The following is a 16,657-nucleotide window of genomic DNA, read 5'->3' on the forward strand; positions in this document are numbered from 1 at the left end:
CAGATGGGGACGGATGAGGGCCAGACCGGCCGGCGGTGGGGGGATGGGGGGATGGGAATTAAGTTGCAGAGACGTGTAACTGTTTCTGAAAGATGGGCTCGGCCAAGCAAAGCAGAAAAGTAAGGCGAGGCGAGGCAAGGGGAGCGGTTCGTCGAAGGTGGGAAAATTCGAGGTAAGGTACGAGGTGAAGGGGAAAAAAGAGTGGTTCCGTGCACCGGGGAGGCAGTCTTTGCAGATGCGGTGAGAGAGAGAAACAGCATGAGCAAGGGCCTCTATGTCTTCCATGTCTGTTCCATTGTTTGGGAAGCCTTTTTGGGTTGTCCTCCGCAGGTTGCTGGTGGGAATAGTCATGACTCTCTCACTCTGCATGTTTGGTTGTCTACAACTTGTGATTTTTGCGTATGAGGTGCAAATAGCCGGGCCGGATGGATCTTCCTCGCGTAGACATGCCGCTGCACAGGGTACACGTGTTGTTGACAATCACACAAGGGAGGTTTTGACACCGGGTCAATTGCGAGGGTCATCCTCGGGGTGTAGTCTGTCTGATAAGGCATTTGTGCATTACTGGGCGGGAGGGGGGAATGCGAAATGCGTGTGACCTGTGTTGCTACATTTTGTGGATTTTACGGTTACTGGCTCTACACTGGCTTTTGTGCTGCCTATCATGAGGAGCAGTAAGAAGAAGAAGCAGCAGCAGGAGGAGGCAGGAGGCATAGTGGATGGATGGACGGTTGGATCATGAGAGTACCATAGTGTCTTTTTACCGACAAAGCATCCCGCGAAACTAGAAACAAGACAGATGAGGGGAAATGGACCGACCGTCCGTGTCTTTCGGGCCATGTTTCGAGATTCTCCTCTTGCTCTGCTGCCTTGTGAGGAGAAAGATGGAGGAAGAAAGAGAGAGAGAGAGAGAGAAGGGGAGAAAGCGTCCATCATCTGGACTCGCTGTTCTTGGCGCACGTTGCGACTTGAGTCGGAGAAAAGGCCGCGCGAGAGTTGCGGTGGTGGTCTAAGTGCTTGTTTCTTGAACGAAGGTGGATAACTGTGTTTGGTTCCTGTGCTCTCTCTCACTCACACATTCATAGGTAGGGCGTGTTTTTGCAGGTTTCCTGCTTCAGTATGTTTCCAACGGGTGGTGTTTTGTTTGGATCGTTTGAAGTGAACATGATTTAAGCTCGTGCCGCCCACGGCTTGGCTTCCGTCCGGTGGGAGAAAGAAGGCATCGTCGGCCGGTCGCAGAGGGCTCGGACGCGAAGCTGTGGTTTCTGTTTGTTTGGACGGTGGGTGTCAGTGTGGCGTAGGTTAAATTCGCGGCCGGCGCCTTGATTACTATACTGGGCCACAGTCTAGTGTGAGTGTGTGTGTGAGTGTGTGTCCCATCTTTTGCTCCTTCCCTTCCTCATCACTACAGCGGACAGTCGGTCTTTGGCGAAGTTGGGACGGTGCGAGATGAGAGTTATTGCGAATTAGACTACGACTGTGAGGCTCAGCTGCACAGTCCGGGCGGAGCGGGCGGAGCGAGGGAGGACACACCTAGTACTCACAGTGAGAGGAGGGGAGGGGAGGGGAGGGGAGGGGAGGGTAGGTAGGGTCAGGGATGGGTGGCACTTGGGAGCATTGGAGGGTATCCCACTTTCCGTTGCGCGAAAGGCCGTTGCTGTCCGTTGTCACAGTCATTATCTGATGGTTGCTTATTAGTGCGTATCCACTGTGAGTCTCGGTCGACGGCGGTCCTTTGTTGAGAAGGAGGCTGAGATGACCCTCGATGGCGAAAGACGTTGAGGCGAACAGCAAGCAATCGAGTTCGGTTGCCAAGAGGCCTCCTCCTTAGCCCGCAGTCCGTCAATCGTCGATACGGATGCAATGGACGCTGTATGTGATGTACAGGCAATGATGTGTTTCTCCCCTTGCAGCGGGTTGGTTTGATGATGGGATGTGATATCATTGCCAATGGATGACCTGGATCTGATTCGCCATGGTGGAAGTTGATAGGCGAGGGGACAGTGACAGCATGTACATGCAGGCAGGCCGATGATGCATTGTTACCGCTGCTGTACTCGGTATGGCGTCGTCGTCGTAGTCGTCGTCGTCGCCTTCCTACCGGCTCTCGCCCAGTCCTGCTTCCTCCACCCACGTGTACGTACCGTTCCATGGCGAAAGCTTGGTGCGACCGCAACGCCCTTTGGTCCACGGCGCAGGTTCCAGATTGCAGTGCCTATGACATCCCTTACACGGTAGTGTACCTTACACCGCGGGATCAACTCTCCACTTCCCTCCAGAGTCCAGACATGTCGTCAGGAGAGCTCCGGTTATCTGATGCAGCATTGCAAATCAGGGTCACTGCCAACTGGAGTCTTCGTACTGCGTATGGAAATAGAAACAGCGGTAATGGTAGAGAGAACAGAGACTCACGCAGGAAAAAACAATCAAAGATGGAGAAATTGTGGACGCGCCACGGTAGTGCCTGAGGCAGGTGACCAGCGCTCTCTTACTGTATCTGGCACTGAACTTCGGCGGCGGTTCATCCACTAGAACGTTTCGACGTTAGCGATTGGCTTCGGGCATGCCAGATAGCGACAGGGGCTCCCTGCAGCGAGAGCTGCCCCATGTTCGGCGGGGGGCCACCCCTGTCGTGATTGGGGACCTTGATTTTACCTCCACGGTAGCTCTGGCGGCCGGTACACTTCCGCGTTCCCACCATCCATCGGCCTTCCGTCCCAACGTGAGCGAGACTGCGCTGCGCTGCGAGAGGGAAGGGAGCGGTGCGGTCCAGTGCAGTGCAGCGAGCTAAGGTCCCCGGCTGGGACGTTGCCTCTGCCTCATGCCCATCGCATCCGAGTTCTTTAAAGCATCCCTCGTCTCGCGCGTCCGACCGCAGTCTCGTCTTGGTCTTTCTTCTCTCTCTTACTTGCCCTTCCTCCCCCCTCTCGAAGCTTGTCTTCATCTTGGTTGCGTCCCTTCTTCACCCATCAAACACACATACAACAACAATATCACACTTTCTTGTGCCCTTATCTCAAAAGTAGCATCTCCGCCGAGACACGAGTGTCCGGTCATCAATTTCGATGAAGAAAGCCTCTACAGAACCGCCCAATATAGACAGTCGTGCAGCAGAAGCAAACGCGCATGGCGTCCACCGCTCCTCCTCCAAGCGATCCAAAGGCAATCCGGCTGCTCCCATAGACGCCATCGAACCTTTTCCACTCTCAAACACCACGACCTCCAGCTCCAGCAGCAACAATGGCCGTGCCGACGACATCATCACTTCGTCCAACATCACAAGCTCCTCCGCGAGCAAGAACTACCTCCCCGACTACGAAAAGTCTGCTGCCCGCGAGAATGGCCTCACATCTACGCAGGTTGAGGGGAAGGGGTCTCTCGTAGGAAATGGGGTTGGTCCTCAGGACAACAACAGCAACAACAACAACAATAACACCCACCCTCAGCAGCAGCAGACAGCCGCCCCGGCCCAGACCGAGAAGCCCAATGTCGCTACTCGCTTTTACGAGACGAGCAAGATGATCATGTTCCACAGCTGGGTCAACCTGCTCCTCGTCTTCGTGCCCGTTGGCATCATTGTCAAGGGATTGCACGTGAACCCTGGCGTCGTTTTCGCCATGAACGCCATCGCTATCGTCCCCCTCGCCGGCCTACTCAGCCACGCCACCGAATCCGTGGCCAGCAAGCTCGGTGACACCGTCGGCGCCCTTCTGAACGTGACCTTTGGTAACGCCGTGGAGTTGATTATTTTGTAAGTCCCCTGCAACTGTTCTTGTTGGACCATCCAAACTGTACCGCTCGGTGTGGTTCCACCCGTCGCCGCCAGCTGGTGTTTCGGGAGGATGGTGAGAGGTGAGGGGACCATGAGATCCGACATGGTTTGGCTTGGCTTGGCTCTTGTCTTGGCCATGTCGCACCCCGGATCTTGGCCCTTACTCGCCCCTCAAATCCGCACATCTCGCATCTCTTGGCAGAACCTTGGCTAATGCTTAATTCTTCTAGCATGTATGTCTCTACACCAATGCAGGCGATCAAGACAAGAAAGACAAGAGAAGTCGATGCAAAAAGACACTATCACATCAATCGAGTCCCAAATCATGTAGATTTTTCTCCCCGCCTTCGTCCATTCGTTTATGCGCACACGTTGCCTTCCTTTTGAATTCGTATTGCAGTGTTACTGACATGAGAATCTTTTGTGACGCTTCAGTATCGCACTTGCCAAGGTAAGCATGCTTTCCCCCACCAATCGCAAAGTTGGAAATTGTCCTCTAAGGCCATGACAGAATGAAATCCGTATCGTCCAGGCTTCGCTCCTTGGCTCCATTTTGGCCAACCTGCTGCTCATTTTGGGCATGTGTTTTTTCCTTGGTGGCTTGCGCTTCCGAGAGCAGGTATGATCGCCGACTCTGCTAAATTGACGAAGGAACATCTAAACTCTTGGCAGATTTACAACAGCACCGTCACCCAGATGAGTGCTTGTCTGCTCAGTCTGAGTGTCATCAGTCTGGTCCTGCCCGTGCGTACTTCCTGTTTCTCACATCGACATGATCGCTGACAAATCGCGCTTAGACTGCCTTCCACGCTTCTTTCACGAACCTCAAGACTGCCGACGATCAGACGCTGAAGATCAGCCGTGGTACCAGTGTCGTACGTAGCCATACGCAACTTACGATGAACGCTGCTAACCAGAACAGATCCTCCTCTTGGTGTACATTGTCTACCTCTTGTTCCAGCTCAAGTCTCATGCCTACATGTATGAGTCTACTCCTCAGCATATTGTCGATGCTGAGGCTGCTCCTGGTCCTGCCGTCGGTTGGTTGGATACTTCCAGCTCTGAAAGCGATTCAGACTCCGACGCCGACTCGGACAGCTCGGACAGTTCTGCCGGCACCGTCCGCCAGCGGATGAAGAAGGTCTTGCGTGGCGGCAGAAGACGCAAGTCCAGCGTGGCCTCCGTCGACATTGAGGGCCGCCCTCGCACTCGCAGCACCTCCGTTGGCACCCACAGCACTAAGGGCTCTCCCAGCCGCCCTCGTCTTCCCCGTTTCGGTTCAAGCGTTGGCAGTGAGGATGCCCTTGAGGATGAGAAGCCTCGCAAGCATCGCAAGCACCGCAGACGCCACCACAAGCACAAGAAGTCCAAGAAGAGGTCAAAGAACACCCTTGTCGATGTTGATGAGCCCGTCAGAAACGGTCCTGAGACGGCTTCCTTCCAGAATGGCGAACCTCGTCGCGTCGACTTCGCGCAGCAGGATGCGGCGCCCATTGAGGGACCTTCTCAGCCTTCCCAGGCCGAGAACGACCGCAGACCCCTGCCCGCCCTTCGCGGCCTGTCCATCAAGAACTTTACCCCTGCTGTCTTCACTCAGGGTCCCGGTTCTCCGGTCGTTGGTCCTGTTACTGGTGGCCCCGTCCCCCGCGTCCGTTTCGGTATCCGCCGCACCAACTCCCTGCCTGACCGCCTGAACCAATATGGCGCAAACCCTGGCGTCAGACCCCCTGGCGCCTTGTTCCCCGCTCAAATCCCCAGGAATGTCATTCACAGCAGCGACGGCACGGAGGAGAAGGTTATGCCCAATGACCACTTGTCCCGCACTGCCGCCATCCTCCTCCTCCTGTTCTCTACTGGTCTCGTCGCAGTCTGTGCCGAGTTCCTGGTCGACTCCATCAACGATGTCGTGGAGTCAAGTCCCTTGGGCGAGGTTTTCATCGGTCTCATCATTCTCCCTATCGTCGGTAATGCCGCAGAGCACGTCACTGCCATTACGGTTGCTATGAAGAACAAGATGGATTTGGCCATCGGTGTCGCCGTCGGTTCGTCCATTCAGATCGCCCTGTTCATCACCCCCATCGTCGTCATCATCGGCTGGGCTCTTGGCAGGGACATGTCGCTGTACTTCACCCTGTTCGAGACGGTCTGTCTCTTCGTCTCGGCCTTCATCGTCAACTTCCTCGTCCTCGACGGCAGGAGTAATTACCTCGAGGGTGCCCTCTTGTGTGCGACATACGTCATCATCGCTCTGGTGGCGTTCTTCTACCCCAACTCTGACGAGGTCAACGCTCTGGGTGCTTAAGTGTACGAGACGTTGTAGGATACGTGTCAGCGAGGCTGAGTTGTTGGTGAGGGCAGCTTATGACTTTCATGATGCTTTATGACTTTTTCTTTCTTTCTAGTCGTTGGATGTCGCTTGACGTCGATGGCTACTTTTTACCAAGGGGATGATGAGGATTGGGGTATTTCTTTCTTCACATGACCAAAATTTGTAACAATTTAAGGCCATTCTTAGACGGCAGTAAATAGAGACGATACTGGACCGTCACTCATTGAGTGACGAGGACGGGTCGTCTAACGCCGATTATCAAACACTTTTATTCATCAATATTTTCGATTTGGCTGCTTCGTGATCGCGTGAGCACATGGTAGAGAATGCTGTTCGAAGTAGACATCCAAACGTCTTTTCAAACAGCACTGGATTAAGCATGTGGGTCTCTGACATGCCAAAGGCGCTAATGGTGAGGTGGTGTTTGGGTATTTAGAATGCTTCTCCCCCCCAGCAGCAAGAGCAGCCTTCGTGCCTTCCCCTCATCACTTCACCTTCACCTTCACCATGGACCCACCACGCCTCCTGCCTTCCCAATGGTATATCTTTACTTGCATCTCAGGATCTGTCACCAGTTCAGCGAAAACGGCGTGACCTAGTTGGTAAAAGCACACGTTTAAACAAATTCTTCCCAAGGGTTTCTCTGGTAACCTAGGAGGGGCGCTAAGTTCGAATCTCGTCACGCGAGTAAAAAAGGGCCTTGAGGACGCGGACCTAGTAGTCCCATTTTTGTATTTTGCTCTTTCTCTATGTTTTCCCTTGCTTCGTTCGTTTTGTCAGTTTGGGTTGGCCGTGCAAGGCTTTTCCGCGTGAGTATCACGACAAATTATTCGAGATATTGTCGGCCGGTGATATCACACCGATGCATCGAGATCTGGTGGCCCACCGGGTAAGCTTAAGTTTTAGCCGCAGCGCCCGACAGGACGCGCCCCCCACCCGACCACTGGAAGTTTGCGCCCGGCGGCGCCGTGGAAGGCAGGCGGCCTCCGCCAAATATCAGCAGTGGCTGAGCATTCTTTGTCCTAGCCTGAAAGGGTTGTGGTTCACCGTTTGCCTACCTTACCTGGTGTGATTGTTTGGAACCGTTTTCTGGTTTTAGCCGGGCTGCAATCGGATCTTGAAAAGGAGAAAACAAAACTGTTTGATGTGACCTTTTTGCGCAAACGAACGAGTGGACTGCAGCAAGGAGGCGGCGCGCTTTTGGGTGACATTTTGTCCCTTTCATTGCGGGGAGCTGCTGCCGCAGCCTGCACCAGTGTAAAGTGCCCTGCGGGCGGGCGGATTCATCATCCAGGTGCCCTGCAGGAATAAAACTGGAGCGGCTGCCTAAAACGGACAGCTTCAGTGTGTTTTATTGGATTCACCGGTGCGAACCTCTGTAGCCAAGCCACACAGCCACATCTCACCTTCCATTGCCCATATCTCAACCGCCCATCCCGCATCATTCATCGCCATTTCCATCTCGCATCATCGTCAAAAGTGCAGGAAAAAGAAGAAACACAAGCGCATAACTCGAAAGCTGCGCGACATCCGCGATACTACTGCAAAACACACAGCATCCGGTCCACGCCCAATCGCAGTCCTTGTTTCGGATCCCTAACCCCAGAAAACTCAAGCTTGGGCTTTATTTCAACGTCAAGGCGGCCCAGCGACTCTGGCGGTTTCCGCAAGCATCCGACACACCAGACGAACACACGCATTCAATTCTTCTCCCCTCCCTCCACTACCCATCCCGGCCAAAGCTTTTCCCCCTCCGTCGCCACCCTTTTACCCTGGAACGATGTGTTTCGGCGGGAAGGCCGACAAGGATGACTCTCCTGCACCGAGACCCGCGCAACGACCATCTTCAGCGCAACAGCAACACCACCAACAACAGGACGTGAAGATGAGCGGTAACCAATACGCGGCACCTACTGGGCAGGGCTCTGGCGGCGAGACATATGCGCTGTCGAGCGGTCCGCCTCCGAGTCAGGCGTATGCTCCCCCGAGTGGCCCACACCCGGGCTGGACACAGGATGAATTCGCACCTCCGCCGGGACCTCCACCTGCTCAATCGTACGCCGCGCCGCCCGGCCCTCCGCCCAGTCAACAATATGCTCCGCCTGCTGGACCGCCGCCCTCTCACCAGCAGGGAGAATATGCACCGCCGCCGGGGCCCCCGCCTTCAAAGCAGGACTACACGGCGCCGCCCCCCGGTCCTCCTCCCTCCCAATCCAAGCCGAAGCACGATTGGGAGGAGGCAGTCCCTGACACGTCCCTGTTCCCTCCGCCGCCAGCCTTCTTCAGCGGCTGGGACCGGTCGCCTGCCAACAACTCAACCGAGGCGGAAGCCGAGGCCGGCGAGGAGTGGGTTCGCAAGTACCCTCTGATTCAGCCCATCGACCTCGACCAGGCGGCTCTCGCAGCCCTCCACACGAGCAGGATCTCATTGCTTCAACCCAGCGGCTTCAAAGGGACACTCAACCAAGTCGCCCCGGGTGTCTGGGAAGCCTCGACACCAAAGAACGCCCCAGACGGCACCATCATCGGCTACCCACCCCTCTACTCCGTGAAGAATCATTCGCCCCTGGCCACCGGCCGCCCATTTACGGCGTACTACGAAGTTCAGATCCGCCAGAGCGGCAACAAGGAGGTCGACGTCGCCATCGGCTTCACGGCGCTGCCGTACCCCAATTTTAGACTGCCGGGATGGCATCGTGGCAGTCTTGCGATCCACGGTGACGATGGGCACAAGTACATCAACGACCGTTGGGGAGGCAAGTCGTTCACTGACCCCTTCCGGGTTGGCGAGAGGATCGGTGTCGGCATGACCTTCTCGGCCAAGGATGGCAGAGTCAATGTCGACGTGTTCCTAACCCGTGACGGCGCGCTGAGGGGCCAGTGGAACCTGCACGAGGAGATTGACGCGGAACAGGATGGGCCGGTTGAAGGGTTGGAGGGGTTTCATGACTTGAGCTGCGCAATCGGGTCTTTCAACAAGAATATTTACGAGATCATCTTTGACCCGAGTCGGTGGAAGTATCGGCCTTGAGGACAGATGGTTTCTTTGTATTCACAGGGTGAGGCAGAGCGTTGATTAGTATACAAACAGTTTTCACTTCATCCTAATCCGATTCTAAGTTTACACAATTTCTCCCTTCTCACAAAATGCTCATATCTTGGCCTTGACATCCGTCTCTTTCCACCACGGATACGCGCTCGGCGCATCCTTCTCCATAGTCGCCTCAAACTTTGGCGGCCTCTTCTGCATGAAGCTATCCATGCCCTCCTTACTATCCTTCCCGCCGAACAAGTCAAAGAAGATCTTGCTCTCCAACAAATGCGCCTCCTCCGGCGACGCCGGCGTCCGCAGTATCATGTCCCGCATCACCCTCACCGCGACCGTGCTCGTGTTCGCCGCCACGTCCTCCGCAATCGCCAGCGCCCTCGGCAGCACCTCCGCCGGCGCGACGATCTCGCTGAACAGGTTCCGCAGCAACGGGTCGGTCGCGGGGTAGACGGCGCCCGTGGTGACGAGGTGCAGCGCGGGGCCGGCGCCGATGAGGCGCGGGAGGTAGAATGAGGAGCAGGCCTCCATGTTGAAGCCGCGGCGGGCGAAGACGAAGCCGATCTTGGCGTCGCGGGAGACGACGCGGACGGAGGCGGGCAGGGCCATGGTGATGCCGACGCCGACGGCGGAGCCGTTGAGGGCGGCGATGATGGGCTTGGAGCAGTTGTGCATGGCGAGGGCGACGAGGCCGCCGGTGTCGCGGTGGGCGTCGCGGGTGGAGGGCAGGCGGACGGGGGAGGTGAGGTCCATGCCGGCGCAGAAGGTCTTGTTGGAGGGGTCGGCGCCGGTGAGGACGATGGCTTTGACGCGCGGGTCGGCGGAGAGGAGGCCGTAGGCGCGGGCGAGGGAGTGCGCCATTTGGTCTGTGAAGGCGTTGCGGGCGGCGGGGCGGTTGAGGGTGAGGATGATCACGGGGGTGACAGTTGGGGAGGATGGCGGGTGGTGGGAGAGGAGGAGGTGAGGGAGGGAGAGGGTTGTGTAGCTTTCTGGGAGGGCGGTCATGGTGCTGGTTGTGTTTTCTGTTTGGATTTGTCTATTCTGTGATCAAGGAAATCAAATCGATTTTTTATATTGATATTTGGGATGTTGAAGCTGGTATATGAAGCTATGATGATGAACATGAGTTGGAGATGGAGGGGTCGTTTACAACCGAGGTCCGTTATGGCTGCGGGAGCTGTCAAACGTCACTATGAACTTTCTCGGAGTCCCAATTAAACGGCATGGTTAAGATGAGATACAGAGAATAATTGATACTTTCAAGTCGGAAATTATTGTAACAACACATTTAAGAAGCCTCCTCTTCCAATACCATGACCCTTGGCTGTAATGTAAGTCCATGGAGCTGCGTTCACAGTGACATGTTCACCGAGCTCACCGGGAGCTCCGATAAGAATGCGATAAAGACAGTGCCAAGAGCCGTGCTGGAGACCCGCGACACAGTACGGCTGACTCAACCAACCACTTGCGCATCGAGAGCCTCCGTGCTCGACCAAAGGCGCATTCTCGACATGCCGTAGACATGCACCATCCTAAAGAGTATGGTCTATGATTGGGATGCCCACGAGAAGCTATGTTTCCAGCTATATATCAACGAGAAAAAGTCCCTCGAGGACATCATGGAATATCTCAAAATCCACCATGACTTTTCGCCCTGGTAAGCAACCGATTCCCCATTCTCTGGAGGGGGTACCCCTTCGTCCTCGGTGGTCTCTCTCGCCGGCCGGACCATCCGATCCACCCAGCAAGCTTCACCTGCTTGCCGGGAAACGGGGGACAAAATCTGGGGTAGAAATTAGGGGACCTGGGCTGATGACGTATCGTGCAGTAAACGAGCTTTCCAGACGCAGTTTCGCAAATGGGACTTTCCTTCGAAGCAGAACCCCGCATACAAGAATGATCGGCTGGTCGCGCGGGTCAAGGAGTTGTGGGAGAGGAATCTGTCGCAGACGGAGATGCTGAGGGTGTTGAACGAGGAGGGGTTCGACATTAAGAAGAGAGAGCTGATCCGGGTGAGGACGAAGAATCGGTGGCTACTCAAGGCTGCGAATGGGGAGAGGGCGAAGGACGTGCCCGACCCTGAGCTGAGGCCGTCGCCCTTGCAAGATGGCTTCGGGGGACACAACGGTGGAGGTACACCTGACACCTTGACAGACCACGAGGTTCTGGGAGCGATGCCTGACGATGTCGGTACGGCTTGGGATCAGGATAATAACCGGAGGAAGAGGAGGCGGCTGAAGGCCTTTGAGAGTGCGTCACTGGATGCACCTATCGCTCCCCGGTTTCCGTCCGAGACTACTCTCGACGAGGCCAAAGTCATACTGGGCCTGGCGAACGAAGTCTACCGACAGCTCCGTACCACGTTTGCGCGCCTCTGCGAAGAGTCAGACATCGTCAAAAAGACCATCGCCGGCCCCGACAGGTGGGAGGCTGTTAAGGAACGGTTGATACAGGAGATGCCACAGCTCCAGGCGGCCATGTGGCAGTCCAGGGACAATCACGAGTCCAAGAAACTGGCCCTTGACGTTATTTGCACTGACATTACGAAGCGTGCGAGGACGCTGGAGAAACGGATCACTCTCGCGGAGGCCAAGAACATACTTGGCATCAATCCCGAGGAGGCGAGAGATGTGCGCACCGCTTTTGAGCAGATACTGAAGGATGATGGTCTCAGCTCCAAGTCTGACGCCGGGCCTGCTCAATGGGACAGCCTGAAGGGCAAGTGGGTAGACGGATCGGACCTCATTCAGCGCATTCTCGCACTCGGGCCTGCGGATCCCTCTCATGCTGAGAAGGTGAGGGCTCTGGATGTGCTCGCTCGAGACGTCATGAAAAGGCTGCGAGACGACATGTCGAGAAAGGACAAGCCAAAGAAAGGGGGCTCCACCAAGACGGGACGGCCGAAGGTGTCTGGAAATCAGCACAATCAGCATGCGGAGGTGGCTCAGCCTCAGCTAGACATGGTGGAGGATATACAGGGTAACACCGACCTGGTTGGCCAATACGGAAACGCAGGACAAGTCTCGTCGATGGGCCTGGTCCCCAGTTCCGGAGACAACCAGGCACAGCTGCTCATGCCCGTGCCGATGCAAGCCCAAGCCGCCGACCCTCTCGGCCACTCTGCGGCACGCATCCTCTCCAATGCTCTCCTCGGCCAGCCGAACATGGCGCTCGACTCGCATCTCGGGTCTTCCCTCCTCCTCGCCGCCAACGCGCAGGCAGCCTTCGTGGACCAGCAGTACGCGCAGCAGTTCACGGCGGCGCAGTCCGTCTTCCATGCCGCCCCGCCGCTGCCCACGACCGTGGCTATCTACATGCGCCTGCACCCGTCGTCGACGTTCGTGGTGAATGCGAACCTCTGGATCGCGACGCTGAGCTCGCACTCGATGCAGGAGCTGCGGCACGTGGCGGCGAGCAAGTTCCCCGGGGCCATTTGCCTGAGAGTTGAGGGGGTGCTGAAGGATGGCAAGGGCGGGGAGATGCCTTTACAGATTGACCAAGATCCGGAGCTGGCTGCGTACCTCGCACATTTGCAGGGTGCCACGCCTACTTTCAACGTGCAGCTCGTCCCCGGATGGAAGACTGGCTGAGGTGTTCCATGCGGGGAAAGTGCGGTACACGAATTATGACCGATGAATAGACTGTCAGGATATAATGAGCCGAATGAGGGTAGAAGATGCTCACACGAGCGAAATACCGATGCTGGTGCTGCTGCCGGAAGGGTGCGGGAGACACAGTATCGGGCTACGAGATATCTACGCTAATGCATGGCTGGAATCCAATTGTTTTTTATAAAGTCCAGTCCCTCATCCGATGAGTGCATGGTGGCGCCCCTCTCCAATGTTGCTCCAATGTTGCAGTAAGCCAAAGTTCACCTCGGGCTTGGTAATGTAGAGGGCGGGCGGAAGGGGGAAAAGGAAGCCACGGCAAAGTGTGGAGTTGCGCCGGTCGCGATGCACCGCGGGGTTCCACAGCTTCCCAGGTCGTTCACCCCGCTTGCCGGGCCGGCCAATCCTTATCCCCGACAGCTGTGGCAGCTGCAGGCTTTTGCATGGATTCTCTTTCGCCATTCGAGCTCCAAAAGATCTAAGACCCAGGGGGGTTTTGCAGCTCCACCACAACCACCACCTACAACCTACACATCGTTACCTTTGTCACCCCCTCCTTCTCAACCCGGATAGATTTATAAAGTATACCGTCTTTTCCTCCAATTCGGAATTGTCCCAATTGCTTCCTAGAACCGCTCCTACGATAATATCATCCCTCGCGACCCGAGCCAGCGCAATGGCGCATCTTAGAGCCAGAGCTCCGCAAGCAGCTTTGCAGGGCCTCAGAGCCGCGAGCCCGGCCCCGCGCCGACGATGCGTCGCCCTCGCTGGCGCCGCGCGGCAAATGTCCAGCAAGCCCGAACGACCGACGTCGAACGAGGAGAAGCACGGCAGGTCCTTCCAGGGCCAGGTCGTCGGCTCCATCTCCCAGAGACTGGCGCGCGAGCGGGCGGAACGCGAGAGGTTCGCTGCTGAGCGGGAAAAGACCGGTCCCGGCAGAAACTGGGCGTACACCTTTGGTGAGCACAACAGCAGCCTTGCCCTGATACACAAGTGCCCTCGGTAGCTAACGTCTTGCGTGCTTTCTTTTGCAGTGCTCCTCACATCCGTCGGTGTTTCGTACTACCTCGGCACCCTCGTCCCCTCAAGTCCCAACGAAGAGTCGACGCTGCCGCTGCACAAGACGATCGCACCGCTACACAAACTTAACAAGGAGAACCTCGAGGCCGCGTGGGCGGATTTCGTCAACATCGTCGGCAAGGAGAACGTCAGTACTACCAGCACCGACCTCGACCACCACGCCAGCTCGGAATGGTCGTCGCACGCGGCGGGGCCCGACGAGAGGCCCTTCTGCGTCGTGTTCCCTAGCTCTACGGAGGAGGTCTCGCAGGTCATGCGCATCTGCCACCAGCGCCGCATTCCCGTCGTCGGCTACAGCGGCGGCACCAGCCTGGAGGGCCACTTCACGCCCACGCGCGGCGGCATCTCCATCGACTTTGGCCGCATGAACAAGGTCCTGGCGCTGCACCAGGAGGACCTCGACGTCGTCGTGCAGCCCGCCGTCGGCTGGGAGTCGCTTAACGATCAGCTCGCACAGTCGAACCTCTTCTTCCCGCCGGACCCGGGCCCGGGCGCCATGATCGGCGGCATGATCGGCACGGGGTGCAGCGGGACGAACGCCTACCGCTACGGCACCATGCGCGAGTGGGTTCTTAGTCTGACCGTCGTGCTGGCGGACGGCACCGTCATCAAGACGAGGCAGCGCCCGCGCAAGAGCTCCGCCGGCTACGACCTCACCAAGCTGTTCATCGGCTCCGAGGGCACGCTGGGGCTCGTCACCGAGGCGACGCTCAAGGTCACGACGAAGCCGGCGTCGACGTCCGTGGCGGTGACGTCGTTCCCGACGATACGCGACGCCGCGAGCTGCGTGGCCAAGGTCGTCGCGGCAGGCATCCCCGTCGCGGCGGTGGAGATCCTGGACGACCTGCAGATGCAGTGCATCAACAAGGCGGGCATGACGAGCAAGGCGTGGGCGGAGGCGCCGACGCTCTTCTTCAAGTTCGCGGGCACCGAGAGCGGCGTCAAGGAGCAGGTGGCCCTCGTCAAGCAGCTCGCCGCCAAGACCGGCAGCAAGACGTTCGACTTTGCCAAGAACGAGGAGGAACAGCACGAGCTCTGGAGCGCGAGGAAGGAGGCCCTGTGGAGCACCATGGCGGTCAAGCGCGAGGGCGATCACGTCTGGACTGGCGACGTCGCCGTGCCGATGAGCAGGCTGCCGGACATCATCGAGGAGACCAAGGAGGCGCTGGCCAAGACGGGGCTGTTCGGAACCATTGTCGGCCACGTAGGCGACGGCAACTTCCACACCATTCTGCTGTACAACGACCAGGAGCGCAAGCGGGCCGAGCACTTTGTGCACAACATGGTCAAGCGCGCTGTCGAGATGGAGGGTACTGTCACGGTATGTTATGCGGTTCACACTGGAGAGAAGTGGTCACTGACAGATTTTGCAGGGTGAGCACGGTGTTGGTCTCGTCAAGAGAGACTACCTCCCCCACGAGCTGGGCGAGACGACCGTCGACACCATGAGACAGGTAAGCCTAAGTTCCGCGGAACGGCGTGGTGGCCAGCTATCGATTGCTAACTGACTTTTCTCTACAGATCAAGAAGGCTCTCGACCCCCTCTGCCTCCTCAATTGCGATAAGATCGTCAGGGTGCAGCCTCCCAAGGCTGGCGAGGTGAGCGAGTGGTAAGACGGCGTCTAGATCCGGACTGGTGTATGAATAGGGCACGCGCGATTCGACCTAAAACTACTACTCTTGTACATATATATCTCTACCATTCCCCGCTGAGGTTGCGCCTGTTGGGCTGGAGTTCTGACGGCTATTGTCCTCACCATGGCGCATAAGGCGACTGAATTCACACGCTCATGACCTACGAAATGACTCATTTTAAAATTTGGAAACAAACATCACAAGACCAACCGTGAAAAAATGTGATCTTGACATCTGGCTGAAAACGGCAAAAAGTCATCTTTGAAAGGGACGAGACTCGAACTCGCGCGGGTTGCCCCACCAGGAAACAGATGTTAAGCTGACCTTAACCTGGCGCCATAACCAACTCGGCCACCCTTCCTGAGATTGTTGAGGTTTTCCGCGCGGTGGAGGTGACATGAAGCCCTCGCCAACCAGGGCTTGGTCCTGGGGATCCACACCCTGGCGACCGGAGAGGGGCCGGCCGCAACGGTCGGTCCGGCTGCGTCATCCCTGCTTCTATGTGCCGAAGACATTGTTGTTGTATAAATATGAGGTTGTATTCTGTCTCCGAGTGAATCTGTAACAATTGTCTAGCTTCGGGTTGTTTTGCAATATGCGGCTTTGAGCACTTTGGCCGTCTCCGAACTGAGATCCACCGCCGAGTTCAGTGTGATTTATACCTTGATTCGTTATGATTTGGTGTCTGTCATTCTTGCCCGTGGTATGTACTGGTATATTCATGAGAGAGGTCTGTGACTTTGTGTTGGTCGAAGTGTTTCTCTGCCGAAAGCACCACATCTCGGTTCTTCAGACATCAAGCTGACGCAGGGGGGCCATTGCGACGAGCGACGACTTCATCCACGAGAGACGACTAAGTTATTTGGTGCTGTGCAGTACTATTCAGCTTGATTGGCTATCTTATACAGTAGCGCTGATATTTGGTGAGGGGTTAGATTTGAATGATGGACTGAACGTAGCTCTCGGAGCTAAACGTCGATGTCATTTGGGTGCCCGAAAGTTATTTGGGAGAGGCACATAGCGCAAGACAAACGAAGTAGTCGCCTCGGAATGATGAACAGGTATGAGAATCATGCCGTATCTAACGTGGCCAGTAGCGCCAGTCTGTTTTGTTAGTGTTAGTGTATTCCGTTCGAGGACTTCAATGAGACCGTGAAGACTCAATTTACTGGGCCACCTGTAACTGA

General features: G+C 56.5%; 5 protein-coding genes across 5 annotated transcripts; 4 read left to right on the forward strand and 1 right to left on the reverse strand.

Moving 5' to 3' along the window:
• Positions 1 to 3,065: 3,065 nt before the first annotated feature.
• Positions 3,066 to 6,074, forward strand: VCX1-0 (Vacuolar calcium ion transporter; the record flags this gene model as incomplete). Its single annotated transcript, XM_066152712.1, has 8 exons — positions 3,066 to 3,392; positions 3,447 to 3,751; positions 4,003 to 4,143; positions 4,208 to 4,223; positions 4,284 to 4,391; positions 4,445 to 4,516; positions 4,570 to 4,647; positions 4,695 to 6,074. The coding sequence occupies 8 exons, from the start codon at positions 3,066 to 3,068 to the stop codon at positions 6,072 to 6,074; spliced, it is 2,427 nt and encodes an 808-aa protein (XP_066007871.1).
• A 1,807-nt stretch (positions 6,075 to 7,881) lies between these two features.
• splA (Dual specificity protein kinase splA) lies at positions 7,882 to 9,132 on the forward strand (the record flags this gene model as incomplete). Its single annotated transcript, XM_032030336.2, has 1 exon — positions 7,882 to 9,132. One exon carries the CDS (start codon positions 7,882 to 7,884, stop codon positions 9,130 to 9,132), a length of 1,251 nt encoding a protein of 416 aa, XP_031889952.2.
• A 120-nt stretch (positions 9,133 to 9,252) lies between these two features.
• AKT3-1 (Enoyl-CoA hydratase AKT3-1) lies at positions 9,253 to 10,152 on the reverse strand (the record flags this gene model as incomplete). Its single annotated transcript, XM_032030335.1, has 1 exon — positions 9,253 to 10,152. The coding sequence occupies one exon, from the start codon at positions 10,150 to 10,152 to the stop codon at positions 9,253 to 9,255; it is 900 nt and encodes a 299-aa protein (XP_031889951.1).
• Positions 10,153 to 10,688: 536 nt separating this feature from the next.
• On the forward strand, positions 10,689 to 12,737 carry CGGC5_v012550 (uncharacterized protein; the record flags this gene model as incomplete). The annotated part of the gene is made up of 2 exons (XM_032030334.2): positions 10,689 to 10,804; positions 10,976 to 12,737. 2 exons carry the CDS (start codon positions 10,689 to 10,691, stop codon positions 12,735 to 12,737), a joined length of 1,878 nt encoding a protein of 625 aa, XP_031889954.2.
• Positions 12,738 to 13,431: 694 nt separating this feature from the next.
• CGGC5_v012551 (D-lactate dehydrogenase) lies at positions 13,432 to 15,449 on the forward strand (the record flags this gene model as incomplete). Its single annotated transcript, XM_032030333.1, has 4 exons — positions 13,432 to 13,714; positions 13,790 to 15,156; positions 15,209 to 15,289; positions 15,357 to 15,449. 4 exons carry the CDS (start codon positions 13,432 to 13,434, stop codon positions 15,447 to 15,449), a joined length of 1,824 nt encoding a protein of 607 aa, XP_031889953.1.
• Between the last annotated feature and the right edge of the window lie 1,208 nt (positions 15,450 to 16,657).

Source organism: Colletotrichum fructicola (assembly GCF_000319635.2).
Source record: "Colletotrichum fructicola Nara gc5 chromosome Unknown KSG_Nara_v1_contig07, whole genome shotgun sequence".
Taxonomy (NCBI): Eukaryota; Fungi; Ascomycota; class Sordariomycetes; order Glomerellales; family Glomerellaceae; genus Colletotrichum; species Colletotrichum fructicola.